The 13273-nt window shown below is 53.5% G+C and overlaps 1 protein-coding gene and 1 non-coding gene across 2 annotated transcripts in view; one reads left to right on the top strand and one right to left on the bottom strand.

Moving 5' to 3' along the window:
• Window positions 1-2301: 2301 nt before the first annotated feature.
• Window positions 2302-13273, bottom strand: part of RNF207 (ring finger protein 207) — a 15063-nt gene continuing 4091 nt past the window's right edge. Inside the window, exons 10-17 of the mRNA XM_007453283.1 lie at window positions 12737-12805; window positions 12554-12651; window positions 11606-11792; window positions 11249-11434; window positions 10901-10952; window positions 10463-10580; window positions 5958-6038; window positions 2302-2344 (exon numbers count right to left, since the gene is read on the bottom strand). Of these exons, the coding sequence (XP_007453345.1) occupies window positions 2302-2344; window positions 5958-6038; window positions 10463-10580; window positions 10901-10952; window positions 11249-11434; window positions 11606-11792; window positions 12554-12651; window positions 12737-12805 (834 nt within the window). The remainder of the gene's footprint in view (window positions 2345-5957; window positions 6039-10462; window positions 10581-10900; window positions 10953-11248; window positions 11435-11605; window positions 11793-12553; window positions 12652-12736; window positions 12806-13273) is intronic.
• On the top strand, window positions 9404-9476 carry TRNAG-CCC (transfer RNA glycine (anticodon CCC)). Its single transcript has one exon. It is a non-coding gene; the product is annotated as a tRNA-Gly (tRNA).

Genomic DNA, 13273 nt, shown 5'->3' with positions numbered 1-13273 from the left:
TCCCGCCTCCCCTCTGCCCGAGCAGCCTGTTCCCGGGCTGCATCGAGGGAGGACGTAGATTAAAGGTGGACAAGAAGCAAATAGCCGCAGTCCTTGGCAGTGCCCCCCCCCCCGCGACACGCCTGGGCAGAGCCTAGGCCACACTCCATCCCCCACGAGGCCAGGGCTGTTAAGTTGTAACCAAGACCCCTGGGGAGAGGTGGGCTCACTCTTGATGCTGAGTGAGGCTCCTGCAGCAGGAAGGGGTACGTGGGCACCAGTACTTACTAGTGTTAGAAACCCATTCAGAATCCTTACTTTGACCGAAACACACAAACAGCACAGCTTTAACCTCCCTGTTTTCTGTCCTTAAGTGCATGAGCATCTCTGCAATTTTAAAGACACTCCTTCCTTATAAGGCACTTTGGCTCCTCATGTATCTCATCACGTTTACTTATCTGGTTTCAAAAACAGCGGCATGAACTCAGGGGACTCGCTTGGCGTGTGGGCCCCACCTTTCATTTGGCAGAAAGGCAGCACAGACACCTCCAGATGACTCAGCTGATGCTGTGTGTTACCAGGGCTCCCCGGGCCAGGGACACTGTGGGCCCCTGTGGCTTTCCTGACGGGCATGTCAAAGATGTGTCATTTCTCCTTTATCCAAAAAAATGCTTCCTGGACACCTGCTCTGTGCAAGGCATTGTTAAACGTTGAGAAATAACTGCTCTCCGTTTACTTGGGGTTTATTCTTATTCTCTCATAGCTTATATTTTTGTGTTTTGACTTAAATCTGTTAACCATTGATTTCTATGTTCTGTTCTCAAAATTCCGTCGTCCCTAATGCCATTTCAAACTGTCTTTTCCAAAGGGGTTTGAGCATAAACAGCTATGAAATTCAAGCAAGCCAACTCATAATCCCAGCTGAGATTTAGTCAGTACTTTTGCTTTTCAAGTTCGGGAAGATTGGTTGGCTTTACGAGTCAAACATATAAGCTTTGAGACCCTTGTTGAATTCTGGACCGGAGAGCAACTTGCTCTCAGTGTGAATTCCTTCCATGCAGTCGTGCAGTGGCACCAACAGAGCGTGAGTCAGAGGTGGCATCGGCCCCTGGCTGGAGTGCTGCCACGCCACGCGACGCGACGCGACGCGACGCGGTTCTCAAGGAGCCACTAAACCTTTCCGTGCCTAGACCTCCCCATCTGTAGGATGGGGTCAATACCACCTACCTCGCAGGGGTCTTGTGAAGACTTAGAAGAACAATGTCAAACGTTTTTAATACTTTGGTGACAGAGATGACATAAACGAAACCAATATTGCATGAATTACACAAAAATGGACATTGGATTCACTGTACCACATACCGGAAATGTGTGTTCAAAAAAGCATTTTACCAACTCAAAATATTAACTTATTTCTAGATTTCAAGGCCTACGTAGTTTTTTTCATCATTACGTGTACCAAAGAGGTTCACAGGTTCATCGGTGGCAGGTGTGACATTTGCTGGTTGGAGGGCCGGACAGATTTCAGCCTCGGCCTCCTGAGGTCTCGCAGGCAGACAACCCAGGCAGCAGCCAGAGTCTCACGGCAGGTTCTTCTGGCGGGAACGCTGCCCAGCGGGACATCAACGTGCACTTGCTGGGTTCGGGGACTTGAATCAGTGCTAAACTTGTGCAGCAGGCCACTCCTAGCGGAGTAAACTCCACTTAATAGGGCTGCAAAACTGAGGAGGGTGTAGCTGGGGCTCTGGCGGCCACCCCCAGCTCTTTGAGGGAAAGTCCTTTCTCGCTGCATCTAGCAGGTTAGGACCCAGCTTTCATTACCACTGGGGGTCGTGAAGATGTCTCTTTAGCAGATGGAGAGGAGCTGGTGACGACCTTGGCTTTGCGGACAGTAAGGCTGGAGGTGTTGGCCTCTTGACGGTCTGTCCTTTTCCTCCGCCGGCCTGCCAGGCCTGGAGCTCAGGAGGCAGGCCCTGGTGTCAGCAGGGAGACACTGCTGTCACACCACCTGGGCTGGACGTGACATTCTGCTCTGCTTGAAAGAGCAGTTCCACAAGCAAGTTCCCACCCTGATTCGTAACCCAGGGCGGAAGTCCGCAATTACTTGGGGATCAAAGATGAACTACTTAGGGGCAGGATTTGGCAAGTGATTGACTTTCATCTAGCACTGAGATCTAAAGGTTATTTTTAACTTTATAAATTCAGCAGTTGACAGCGCACAAGGAAGAGAATCAGGTTAATGGGGTACAGGCTTTTTGGGTATTCCCGAAAGCTTATTTTGGGTAAAGGCCACATCACCGGTTCCCTCAAATTAAGAAGCCGTCAGGAGATTTCTTTTTCCATTGCAGGTTTCAAAGCGGAGACTCTGAAATGGAAAATAGGCACCGCACAGAACAAAGCTATTTGGAAGCAGTGCACAATGAAACATTTCACGAGGGTTTGCAGGCTGGGGCCGACGATGGCAGTTTACTGGAACGGGGCTGTAGGTGAGCCTGGCCGAGGGCAGGAGGCAGCGCACCCTGCCGGCCCTTCGTTGTCCTAAACTGCTGCGTAAGCCTACAAAGCGAACTTTATTAATCCCTTCCACTTATTTAACACTCTGGGTGATTAACATGATGGGGGGACATCGCTAAACCAACCGGTTGTGTTGACAGGTGAGGTTCCGTAGGGTCTCGACTGCAGCTCCGTTTGGTCGCAGCCCCTCTGTGACAGGAACAGTGAACCACTGCCCCTTCTCTGCACTCTTACTGCCTTAGATAGTTGTGCTCTCCCTCTGTGTTTTGCTTCTGCAGTGCCTTGGTGAGGCCGGGTGACCCCAGCCTGTCTGGCATGGTGCGAGAGGCTTGCTGTCTGTGCCCCGCTGTGGAGGCCTGACGCCCTGTCCTGGGCTCGGTCCCAAGCGCTTGTCCCTGCGGGACTGTCCCGTGGCTTAAGCTAGAAGAGTAACCTAATGGGGTAATTACTCTTCTTTTTACGTGCAGAAATGTTTATTTAAATATTGGATTTTCTTTCACAGAAATTATTTCCAATTCTTAAATAAAACTGTACTTGATTTCACTGTGAACAATAGTGGCTATTGTAAATAGTGCTGCAATGAACACTGTGGTACATGACTCTTTTTGTGTTTTTGTTTTTGTTTTGTTTTTGCAGTACACGGGCTTCTCACTGTCGTGACCTCTCCTGCTGTGGAGCACAGGCTCCGGACGCGCAGGCTCAGCGGCCGTGGCTCACGGGCCCAGCTGCTCTGCGGCATGTGGGATCCTCCAGGACCGGGGCATGAACCCGCGCCCCCTGCATCAGCAGGCGGACCCCCAACCACTGCGCTACCAGGGAAGCCCCCCCCCCGCTTTTGTAAAAAAACAAATATTTATTTATTTGGCTGTGCCGGGTCTTAGTTGCGGCATCCGGGATCTAGTTCCTTGACCAGGGATCGAACCCGGGCCCCCTGCATTGGGAGTGCAGAGTCTTGACTACTGGACCACCAGGGAAGCCCCCAGAAACTCTTTAGGTCTTTTTGCTTCTGGCTAAGAAATGTCCAAAACCTACAGCGTAAAACCAGGTGTGTTTTGCCTCCTCGATTCTGTTCTGAAGTCCTACCTCTAACCAGTTTGTAATGACAAGTTCCCCCAGCCCCCCAGGCTACTGTGGAGGTTTGTGATGCTTTGGGATGGGAACGTCGGTGCTCTTGGCAGAGCAGGTGTGGAGGTGTTGGGTATTGACGTGGCGGGTGGCTCAGCGTATTGACCTGCAGGCCTACCTGGCACATAGAAGCCACTCGCTGTTTGAACCACTGAATCAAGCTGATGTTTGCTTAAAGCATGATTCTTTGGGCATCATTTTGCCTCCACAACTTTACATTTTAGGTCACGCGGGTTAATTTTCTTTTTTAAGCATTTTGTTTAAGTTCCGCTTGATGAAATGGGTACTGGGTAGGAGTGGAAAACCACTAGAGCGAAGTTGCTGGTGAATCGTGCTTTAATATCAATAGAAGGTGAACACAGGAGAGTGACAGCAGGAGGGGACAGTGATGGGGAAGTCGCGACGGAGGCCATCTCCTGCCATGCAGGCCACCAGGTGCTACTGCGTTGCTTTATGCGCTCAGCCCTGGCCCTACAGTGAGAAAAGCTGGAGCAAAGGGTTTTTTCCTCTATGCCGAGTCAGCGCTCAGATTAGCGGGTGGAGCTTTCCAGCGGCGCCCTGTTACCAGTGGGGCTGTGCTTCAGGCGGAGCTGGATTCCTCTGTGGTAGGGCAGGTGCTGCACAGTGGGCGAGTCTCATCACCCGAAATTCAGACGGGTGCACACCCCACCCCAACGGGCGCTCACGGGACTGGCACACAGACGCCAGGGAGGGGCAGGGGCAGTGAGGGGCTTCAGGCTGGACGTTCACTCATGTAACGTTTTCCACGCCGACTGGGATGCCGTCCCGAGTCACCTTGATGAGGACCAAGATTCGAGGCAACACGAAGTCTAGCTCAAGCCAAAGAGCCTGAAATTGGGACCTGGCAGAGTGTCTGGGTTTTACTGCTGATGCACGATTATTACACATTAAACAGAAAATCATGATGGGAACCGCCTTTTCTGAAATATCCCAGCCTTGATGCGCATGTTGTAAAACGCCCGACCTCCGGGAGCAGTCCCATGCTAAGCTGGGCGCTCTCTCCATGTGGGGACGTCACCCCCGTTTTTCAGTTTGGGTCTGTGAGAATCTTTATTTTTCAGTGGAGGCTCTTCTGCGAGGCTGCTCAGGGTCCGGCTGTTTCTCGGCTCTGAGGTCTTCTCTCTCCTCTCCGAGACACTCACTGGATCGTTCCTAAAGAAACGCTTAATGTGAGCTCCTCTCTGCTCCCCTGTCTCACTGTGTCCCAGCGCTAAAATCCACCCAGGCAGAGGCTTTCAGAACGGCCAGCCTTCCGGGAAGGCACCAGCGGGTGATAGAACCTTAACTGCATCATCTCCTAAAGGATTCTTTTTTTTTTTTTTTTTTTTTTTTTTAATAAATTTATTTTATTTATCTTATTTCTGGCTGCACTCGGTCTTCTTGCTGTGCATGGGCTTTCTCCAGTTGCGGCGAGCAGGGGCTACGGGCTTCTCATTGCGGTGGCTTCTCTTGTTGTGGAGCACGGGCTCTTGGCGTAGCGGGCTTCAGTAATTGTGGCTCACGGGCTCTAGAGCGCAGGCTCAGTAGTTGTGGCGCATGGGCTTAGTTGCTCGCTCGAACCCGTGTCCCCTGCATTGGCAGGCAGATTCTTAACCACTGCGCCACTAGGGAAGCCCCTCCTAAAGGATTCTTATTCATGTCTGATGACTTTTAGTTGCCAAAACATCAGCAGTGCAGACCATTTCAGTGGCTTGTGGTGACCCTGCTCTTTGAATTGACCCTCCCCTGAAGCATGGTGCTTGGGAGGGTAGGGCTGCTTTCTGCTCTGTCACCAACCCCGTGGTGGCTCTAGATGCAGCAGACCTCTCCCCGCCCCCAGGCCCTTTTAGCTCTGACTTCCTACAACTCCAGAGAAATACAAAAAGCTCAGCCTGTGATAGTGACACATCTGTTGTTGCACATTCTTTTCTCCCTCTGGCAATTATTTTGGCAAACACTGTGGCTCCAGCGAGTAGCAGTGCTCTCTCACAGGAAGAAATAACCCTCCATCCCTTTTCCTCGAATCACAGTGGTGTAGGAGCCTGCGCTCTCAGAGGTGTGGGTTGGGCAGACGGCAACCACAGCCATCCCTAGTTATAAACCTCACGTCATGTCTATCAAGGTCACATCTGTCATCTACGAGGTCATCTGTTTGAAGGGACCGCCCAGTTTAAGAACCCCTCTGACCCTGTATTTTACACACTGAGGCCCAGCTGAGGCCCTGGAGCTGGTCAGTGGCAAGTTGGGACCAAAAGAAAACCGGAGGTCAGTCTTTGTCGCCTGTATTTGTCTCTGAGATTAAATCGTTTGCCCGCTCAGGTTGGAAAGACTCACTTTACCTGGCCTGGGCTTCGCCATTCACGCCATCATCATGCGTGTTTTGTAGATAGTCTGACGGTTCATCCACAGGGGCCTGAAACCTGCGTGAGAGAAAGCAGTTCCCAGGAATCTGGATGCAGCAGAGCCAGCCCGCTGCGTGTGCTTAGGCTCACTGCACAAACACCAAACTTGAGCAAACACTTTGGGCCTCAAATATTGACCGAGGGCCAGGGCCACGGCAGTGGACAAGAGAGGCTGGGCCCTGCTCTCATGGGAGACCCCTTCTGCGGGGGGAGACACGCCAAGGTTGGGAAGGAGGCCCAGCGGGACGGATGGTGGGGAGTGACAGTGAGGGAGACCTGCTTTCACCAGAGTGGTTTGCGAAGGCCTCCCTGCTGACGTTCAAGCTGAGACCTGGGTGATGAGGTCCACGGAACAAGACGAAGCAAGAACATTCCAGGCAGAGGCAGGGAAGTGGCAGCCAGTCTAGCTTGTTTGAGGGACTGAAAGGCCATTGTGCCTGGGGTGTGGGGAGGGGCCGACGTGGTCAGAGGTGGGCAGAGAGGGTCCCAAAAGGACTTTCAGGCCCCAGCATGATAGGCTTTAGAAAGACCACTGACTGTGGCATGCTGGAGGGGCCAGGGTGCGGGGCTTGACAACGGCGGCTTGGATTGAGGGTCACAGTGGAGACAAAGCAGGCGGACCAAGAGAGTTGAGTCAACAGGACTTGAGGATGGGTTGGCAATAGGGGTGAAGGAAAGAAAGGAATCCAGGTCTCCTGGGCTTTTTACTTGAGCACCTGGGTAACTGTGACGCCTTCACTGAGATGAAACAGGGGTAGCATGTTCGGGGGGGGGAGGAAACCAAGTTCGGGGCCATTGTGGGGTTTGAGGTGCCCTGAGACCACCAAGAGGGGACTCTCCCAGGAAGGGGCACTTGGAGATGAGTCTAGAGCTTGGGCATATTTGTGCTGGGGAGGGGGATTGGGGGTCATCTGCAATACCATGGGGTTTTAAAGCCAGGAGACTGGATGAAGCCCCTTAAGGAGAGGGCATAGGATGAGGAGAATGCCTGGGACTGAGCCCTGGGGAAAACGGACATTTGGGCCTTGAGCCAAGGGGGCAGAGCCCAAAGCCAAAGAGACTAAGAAGGAACAGCTGGGGGACTTCCCTGGTGGCCCAGTGGTTACGACTCTGCGCTCCCAAAGTAGGGGGCCCGGGTTTGATCCCTGGTCAGGGAACTAGATCCCACATGCATGCTGCAACTAAGAGTTCGTATGCCACGGCTAAGCAGCTGGCGAGCCGCAACTAAGACCTGGTGCAACCAAATAAATAAATAAAGATAAATTTTTTAAAAAGGTTCTCCTTCCCTTTAAAAAAAACAAAAGAAGAAGGAACAGCTGGAGGGGCAGGAGGAAAACCAAACCGGGAGTGTGGGGTGTCTCAGAAGCAAAAGAAGAGTGTGGTGAAGGTGACAGTCCAGGCTCACGAGGCCAAGGGATGTAGCCGACAGGTTGCTGATGGTGGGAGCAGGAGCAGATTTGGTGGGTGGGGTTGGTGTGAGCTGCCAGCAGTGGGAGGGGAGGAAGCAGAGGGCAGCTCCAGATACCTGGAAAGTGGTGCCGTGAAGAAAGGTAGAGGCAGCCTCCCTGCTTTGCCCCAAACCTCCAGGAGCTGGGCTTCTGCCGGAGCTTTCCATTTGCTGATACCAAGCACGGATGCCACTTTCCCACAGAGATGTGACCCTGCCGGGGTGTTGCCCCTTGCAGGCAGGCAGGTGCACCCTACTTGAAGCCAGCTGCTCACCGAGGCAGAGCACACAGAAGGGAAAGGACGCCAGCGGTAAGACCACGGCTTAGAACGGGCACACAGCGTGAACAGGCTGGGTAGGCGGCACCAGGATGTCACCTCCACGCAGAGGCCCCCCAGGATAATCCCAGTCTCAACTGCTAACACCAGAGGTTAGTTCTGCCTGGTTTTGAGGTTTTATAAATGGAATCACACAGTATCTGGAGTAAACTGCTTAGTAAATGTCAGCTTAGGAGGACACTGTAACTAGTCCTGGCTGGACAGGGATTTGATCGAAATTGCGCAAAAGGTGTGATGAGTGCAACCTCTCAGTGTGACATGTTAAAATAGTCACTTTAAAGGTGGCTTGGCAGTTCTGGATTAATACAGCAATTGCGCGCGCGCGCGCGCACACACACACACAGACACACACAGACACAGACACACACACACAGACACACACACACACACACACACACACAGACACACACACATTTTTCCTTCTTCCCCAAACTCATTAAAACTAATAAAGGGACCAAAACAATGAGGGGGAAAAAAACCTCTCCAGGTTGACAGCAGGAAAGGATAACAGCAAAATTTTGGAACTGGAGAGCATGTAGACAATGGTCACTAATTCAGCAGACCTGAGCGGCGGAGGCCCGACCAGTTCCCACCACAGAATCCTCAGGGGGCCCAGGAACGGGTAGCCCCAATGCCTCTGCAAGTAGGAGGGTGGGACTGAAATAGGACGATGAGGTCAAGATCCCTACCTCAGAACCGCTGCCCCCACCCCCAATACTGAAGGGTTAGTCTCTGGGAGGGTGCGACACACCGTGAGAACTACTGAAAGACAGAAAATCAGCTGTGCATACAGATACTCCATTCGGTGACATTCCAGGAAGGAGACTGGGCAAAGGTCTAAAACTGACATTGGGGCATCAAGAGTAAGATAAAGCAAAACAAAAAACGCTACCCACCCAGATCCCTTACACCGAAGCACCGCCCGTGTGCTCAGAGCTTCCAGCCTGCCCTCCTCCACCCCAACTCCTAACATGAACGGGTGATCAGAGTTCCTGACAGCTGAGAAAAGCCTTTAACAGGGAAGGTAGAAACCTAAATAAACAAAAAGTAACTTGGAGGAAACAGACTTCAGAGAGAAGGAAACTTAAAAAAACAAAAGCAAAAAAACATCTATCGGCCCCCAAAGGGGTGAGATATTCTGTCCATGAAACAACAGAATGCTGTGTAACAAGAGCAGTCAGGGTACCACAAACACCTCTTTGGAAATGAAAAACAATTTAAAACATTTAAAAGAGCTCTTGGAAATTTTCTTCAAAAATGAAGAACTAAATAGAAGAGTCAGAAGATAAGAGAGGAAATCTCCCAGAAAGTGTAGCAAAAAGATGAAGAGGCGGAAAACAAGACTGAAAAGAGATGGTAAATCAGAGGGCCAGCCCCGGAAGGCCAATACCCAATAAGAATTCCAGAAAGAGAAAAAGTGGAGAAAATCAACTAACCAGTTCAAGAAGAAATATGCCCAAACAAGGACATGAATTTCCAGATTGTAAGGACCCACCGGTACCCAATGGATGGAACTCGACCCTCACCAATGGGAAATTTCAGAACACTGGGAGCAGAGAAGATTCCACAAGCTTCGGAAGAGAGAATAAGTGGGGACTTCCCCAGTGGTCCAGTGGGTAATACGCTGTGCTCCCAATGCAGGGGGCCCAGGTTCGATCCCTGGTTGGGGAACTAGATCCCGCATGCGTGCTGCAACTAAGAAGTCCGCATGCTGCAACTAAAGATCCCGCATGCCGCAGCTAAAGATCCCACGTGCCGCAACTAAGCCCCGGCACAGCCGAAATAAATAAATGAATAAATATTAAAATAAATAAATAAATAAGGAGAATAAGTGGGTCACATTATAAGGATTAGGAATCAGAATGCCTTCAAACTTCTCAAAGATAGCCTTGGAAGCTAGAAGACAATAGAGTGATGCCTTCAAAGGAGAATCATTTCCAATTTAGAATTTCCATCTAGAATTCAATACCCAGCAAAACTATCAGTCAAGTGCAAAGGCAGAATAAAGATATTGCAGCCTTACGCTGTTCAAAACATGTCCCTTCTCTGTTCCCTTTCTCAAGGAGCTGCTTGCGGGATGGGCTTCACCAAACCATGAAAGAGGACATGTGTCATATGGGAATCAGGAGATCTCACTTTGGAATGAGGCCAATGGAGTCCCCTGGAGGGTGGTGGAGGGAGAGGCTAGGTTGACCACTGTGTACCAGCCCTACAGGGCAACCACCCTGGGGCTCAGACTTGAGAGGCAGGCACATTGAGGACCTGCCACCAAAAATCTTCTGCCACTGTTAACACCTCCAGTGCTCAAGTATGGTGCTGAGAGCATGGTCCAGGTTCCTATCTAGACTTGTCTTAACCGTGTGCTGGGGAAGTTCTCTTTGCTCTGTGTCCTGCTGTCTGGATCAGCTGAGGACCCTCATTACACCCCCAAGGTGTAAAGAGATGGGCAATTGTGTGCCTAAAAGCAGAAACTCAGAGCAGCCTGCTCATTCTGTGTTTTGGCAGATGTCCAGCACCTGGTCCTCCCAGATGCCCTGATTAAACCTTCATGACCTGGCCCACTGACTTCCCTGAAAGGGGCTCTTCCAGAGGTGTGGCACCTTTCCTACGCACATTCTGAAGTGTCTTGGTTCCCCCGGAACACTCCCTGGTCTCACCTGGGCTCTAGCCGCTCCTTCACCTTGGCAATGGAGCGCACGTAGGGCGTGATCTGCTTGGTGATGGTGGTCAGGTAGGCATTCTCCTGCTTCAGCTGGAGAAGGTCATGGAGCTGGGCTGTGGGGTCCCAGGCCAGAGCGTTAGGTCTTGTTGGCTTCAAATTCTTGCTCTCCAGCCTTGAACCATCTAAATAACCCAACTATTTCAGTGATTACCCCTAATTAAAGAGTGAGGTAGGACTTGTGAAGGCATCCTACTTACTGAATCCTGATCTCAGATATATCATTTGGGGGCCAGTTAGCAGCTGTGAGGCAAAGTCAAGAACTAGAGGGAAGAGCACGGGGGTTCGTATCTGGTTAGTGGGTAACTGGCTTCCTGCCCCTGAAAGCATGTGGATTAGCTCTAGGACAGGGGTGCGCCCAGCAGCTGCCCGGGACCTTCATAAATCTCCTGCTCGTTAGCCACGCGCTGGTAGGATTCCTCCCAAATCTGAAAGAGAAAGTAAGTTGGATATTGCACGTGGCCGTGAGTTGGAATTTCCCTTGGCAGCATTTCTGTCCTCTAGCTACTCAGAGCCATAGGGCACACTCCCAGCCAGTTCACGTGGTTCCAGGCAGCAAAGGCCCAGGTTCCAGAGCCTGCCACAGGAGGGCCTCCTGGGGCACCAGGCCAAGGTCCTCCTCCCGCTTCCTGTCTTGGGGTAGCTCATGTACATGCTGACAGGTGGGGCTGCAGGGGAGGGAGGTTCCTCGGGAACCCCCTGGGCTACCTCCTGGAAGGGCTACCTCCTGGAAGACTGCTCTCATGCCCTCCACGGAAGCATACTCCAAGGCGATCTGTGTGTCCACCTGCAGGGACTTGTGCAGGATATCACCCATGATCTCGGCCTTGATGAGCGAGTGGTGCTTGGTGAGGTCCCGGTGCAGCTCCTGTACCTGGTCCTTCAGGTTCTGCATCTCTGCCTGCAGGCGCTGGGGGGAGAGACCGCGTGAGTGCCTGTGTTTCCTGCAGGCTGGGTGCACTGCGGGGGCGTCAGTGGAGGGACGGCTTGCTGGCCAGGTGGCCAGGACTAGATTTGGCCACTGCACCTTGGCGAGAAGGGGTGGGGCCTTTCCCAGCTGGCAGGTCCCTGGCCCCCTCACCCGGTAGGAGTTCTCAAAGTGGCGGCAGTGTTCCGTGAAGGGTGAATCGTCGCCCTCTGCCAGCAGCACCTTGGTGCTGATGGACCGGTGCAGCGTGGGCTTTTGGACCGGTGACCCCAACATCTTTCCCACGGGGGAGGGGCAGCTGGGCCCCACCAGCACCTTGGGGCCCGAGCCCCCTGCTAGCCTGGGGAGAGAACTAGTGTGGATGTAGACGTGGGGGTTCCAGAGGGTCTTCCCTTCCCCCAGCCTCCCAGCGCATTCTCAGCCTTCTCAGCCCTCTCACCCCAGGCTGCACACCACAACCACGCAGGAGCTCTGAAAAACCCTGATGCAAGGCTGTGTACACCCAAGACCAATGACATCAGCAGGGTATTTTTTAAAATCCTGAGGGTGATGCCAATGTGCAGAAGAGTCCACCAGGATGTCCTCAGACAGTGTGTTCACTCACACACACTCGACCTTGCAAATTTGGTTTGATGCCCAGTATCCCTTGCCTGGGGCCCTGGAGCTCTTAGCAGACAAATCCAGCTTAGGCATTTCTCCTAACTCCCCCAGGGGTCTCCAGCTCTCTAGACTGGGCCCCCCCCCCGCCCCCGCGGAAGTCAGACCCCCTGCGGCTTCTGGAGACCCAGGCCCCACCCTAAGCTACCCCTTCCTTTCAGGGCTTAGACACCCCAGTCCGGGTGCAGCGGCGGCGGTTGGGGGAGCCCCTGAGTCCCTCTGTCCACCCCTGGCCTGGCTCCACTCCAGGTCAGCCACGGGCTTCCGATCCAGGGCGGCCCCGACGGCTGTTTCCAGGCTGGGCGGACTCTCCCTCCCGCGTGGACGTCTTTGGAGCCCAGACGCGGCGCGGGGAGCTCGGCGAGCTGGGAAGGGCGGCCCCCACCCCCAACGGGGACCTTGTGTCCGCATCCCCTTCCCGGTCCCGGCGCCCCTGCGGCTCACGTGCTGGTACCGCCCCCGGCCCCCGCCGCCCGGCGCGGTCCCAGCAGCAGCAGCGGCTCCAGGCAGCGCGCGAACTCGGCGCGGTGGTCGCTGGCGATCTGGGGGAACGGACGAGCTCGTGAGGCAGCTTCAAACTCCGCGGGCCTCCGCCCCCGGCCCGGCCCACCCCGCGGCCCCGCCCACCTTGCTGCTCTGTGCAGGCCGTAGGCGATGTGGCCGCGTGACGATGCCCTGCAGCCTCTCCACCAGCTCCTGCGCTCAGGTGGGTGGGGGCGTGGGGGTGACAGGGAGGCGGGAGGACCGGAGGACGCGTCCGTCTTTAGGATTTCACCTGCCATCCAATCCTTCCACACCACCCCTGCCCCCAAATCCACAGGGAAGACTGGGGTGGGGGGGTCTGGACTCCAGTAGACACTCTGCACTTTGGGGGAGGAGGCTTATGCTCCCTTCTAGGCTTTGCTGTCCTCTTATTTTTTTATTAATTTTTGGCCGCGCTTTGCGTGGCTTGCGGGATCTTAGTTCCCCGACCACCAGGGATTGAACGGGGTGGAGTCCTAACCGTTGGACCGCCAGGGAATTCCCTGCTGTCCTCTTAAAAGGGGTTCAGTTAGCCCCTAAATGTTTTGTAGATGACGGTGTGGAAGAGGGGGCTACCCAAAGACCCCCTGGTCCAACCTCCAGGTAACAGGCTGCCCAGCCCTGAGGTGGGGGGCTCTGGTG

This window comes from Lipotes vexillifer, unplaced genomic scaffold, assembly GCF_000442215.2.
Source record: "Lipotes vexillifer unplaced genomic scaffold, Lipotes_vexillifer_v1.1 scaffold575, whole genome shotgun sequence".
NCBI lineage: Eukaryota > Metazoa > Chordata > Mammalia > Artiodactyla > Lipotidae > Lipotes > Lipotes vexillifer.
This window is presented reverse-complemented; position numbering and strand designations above follow the sequence as displayed.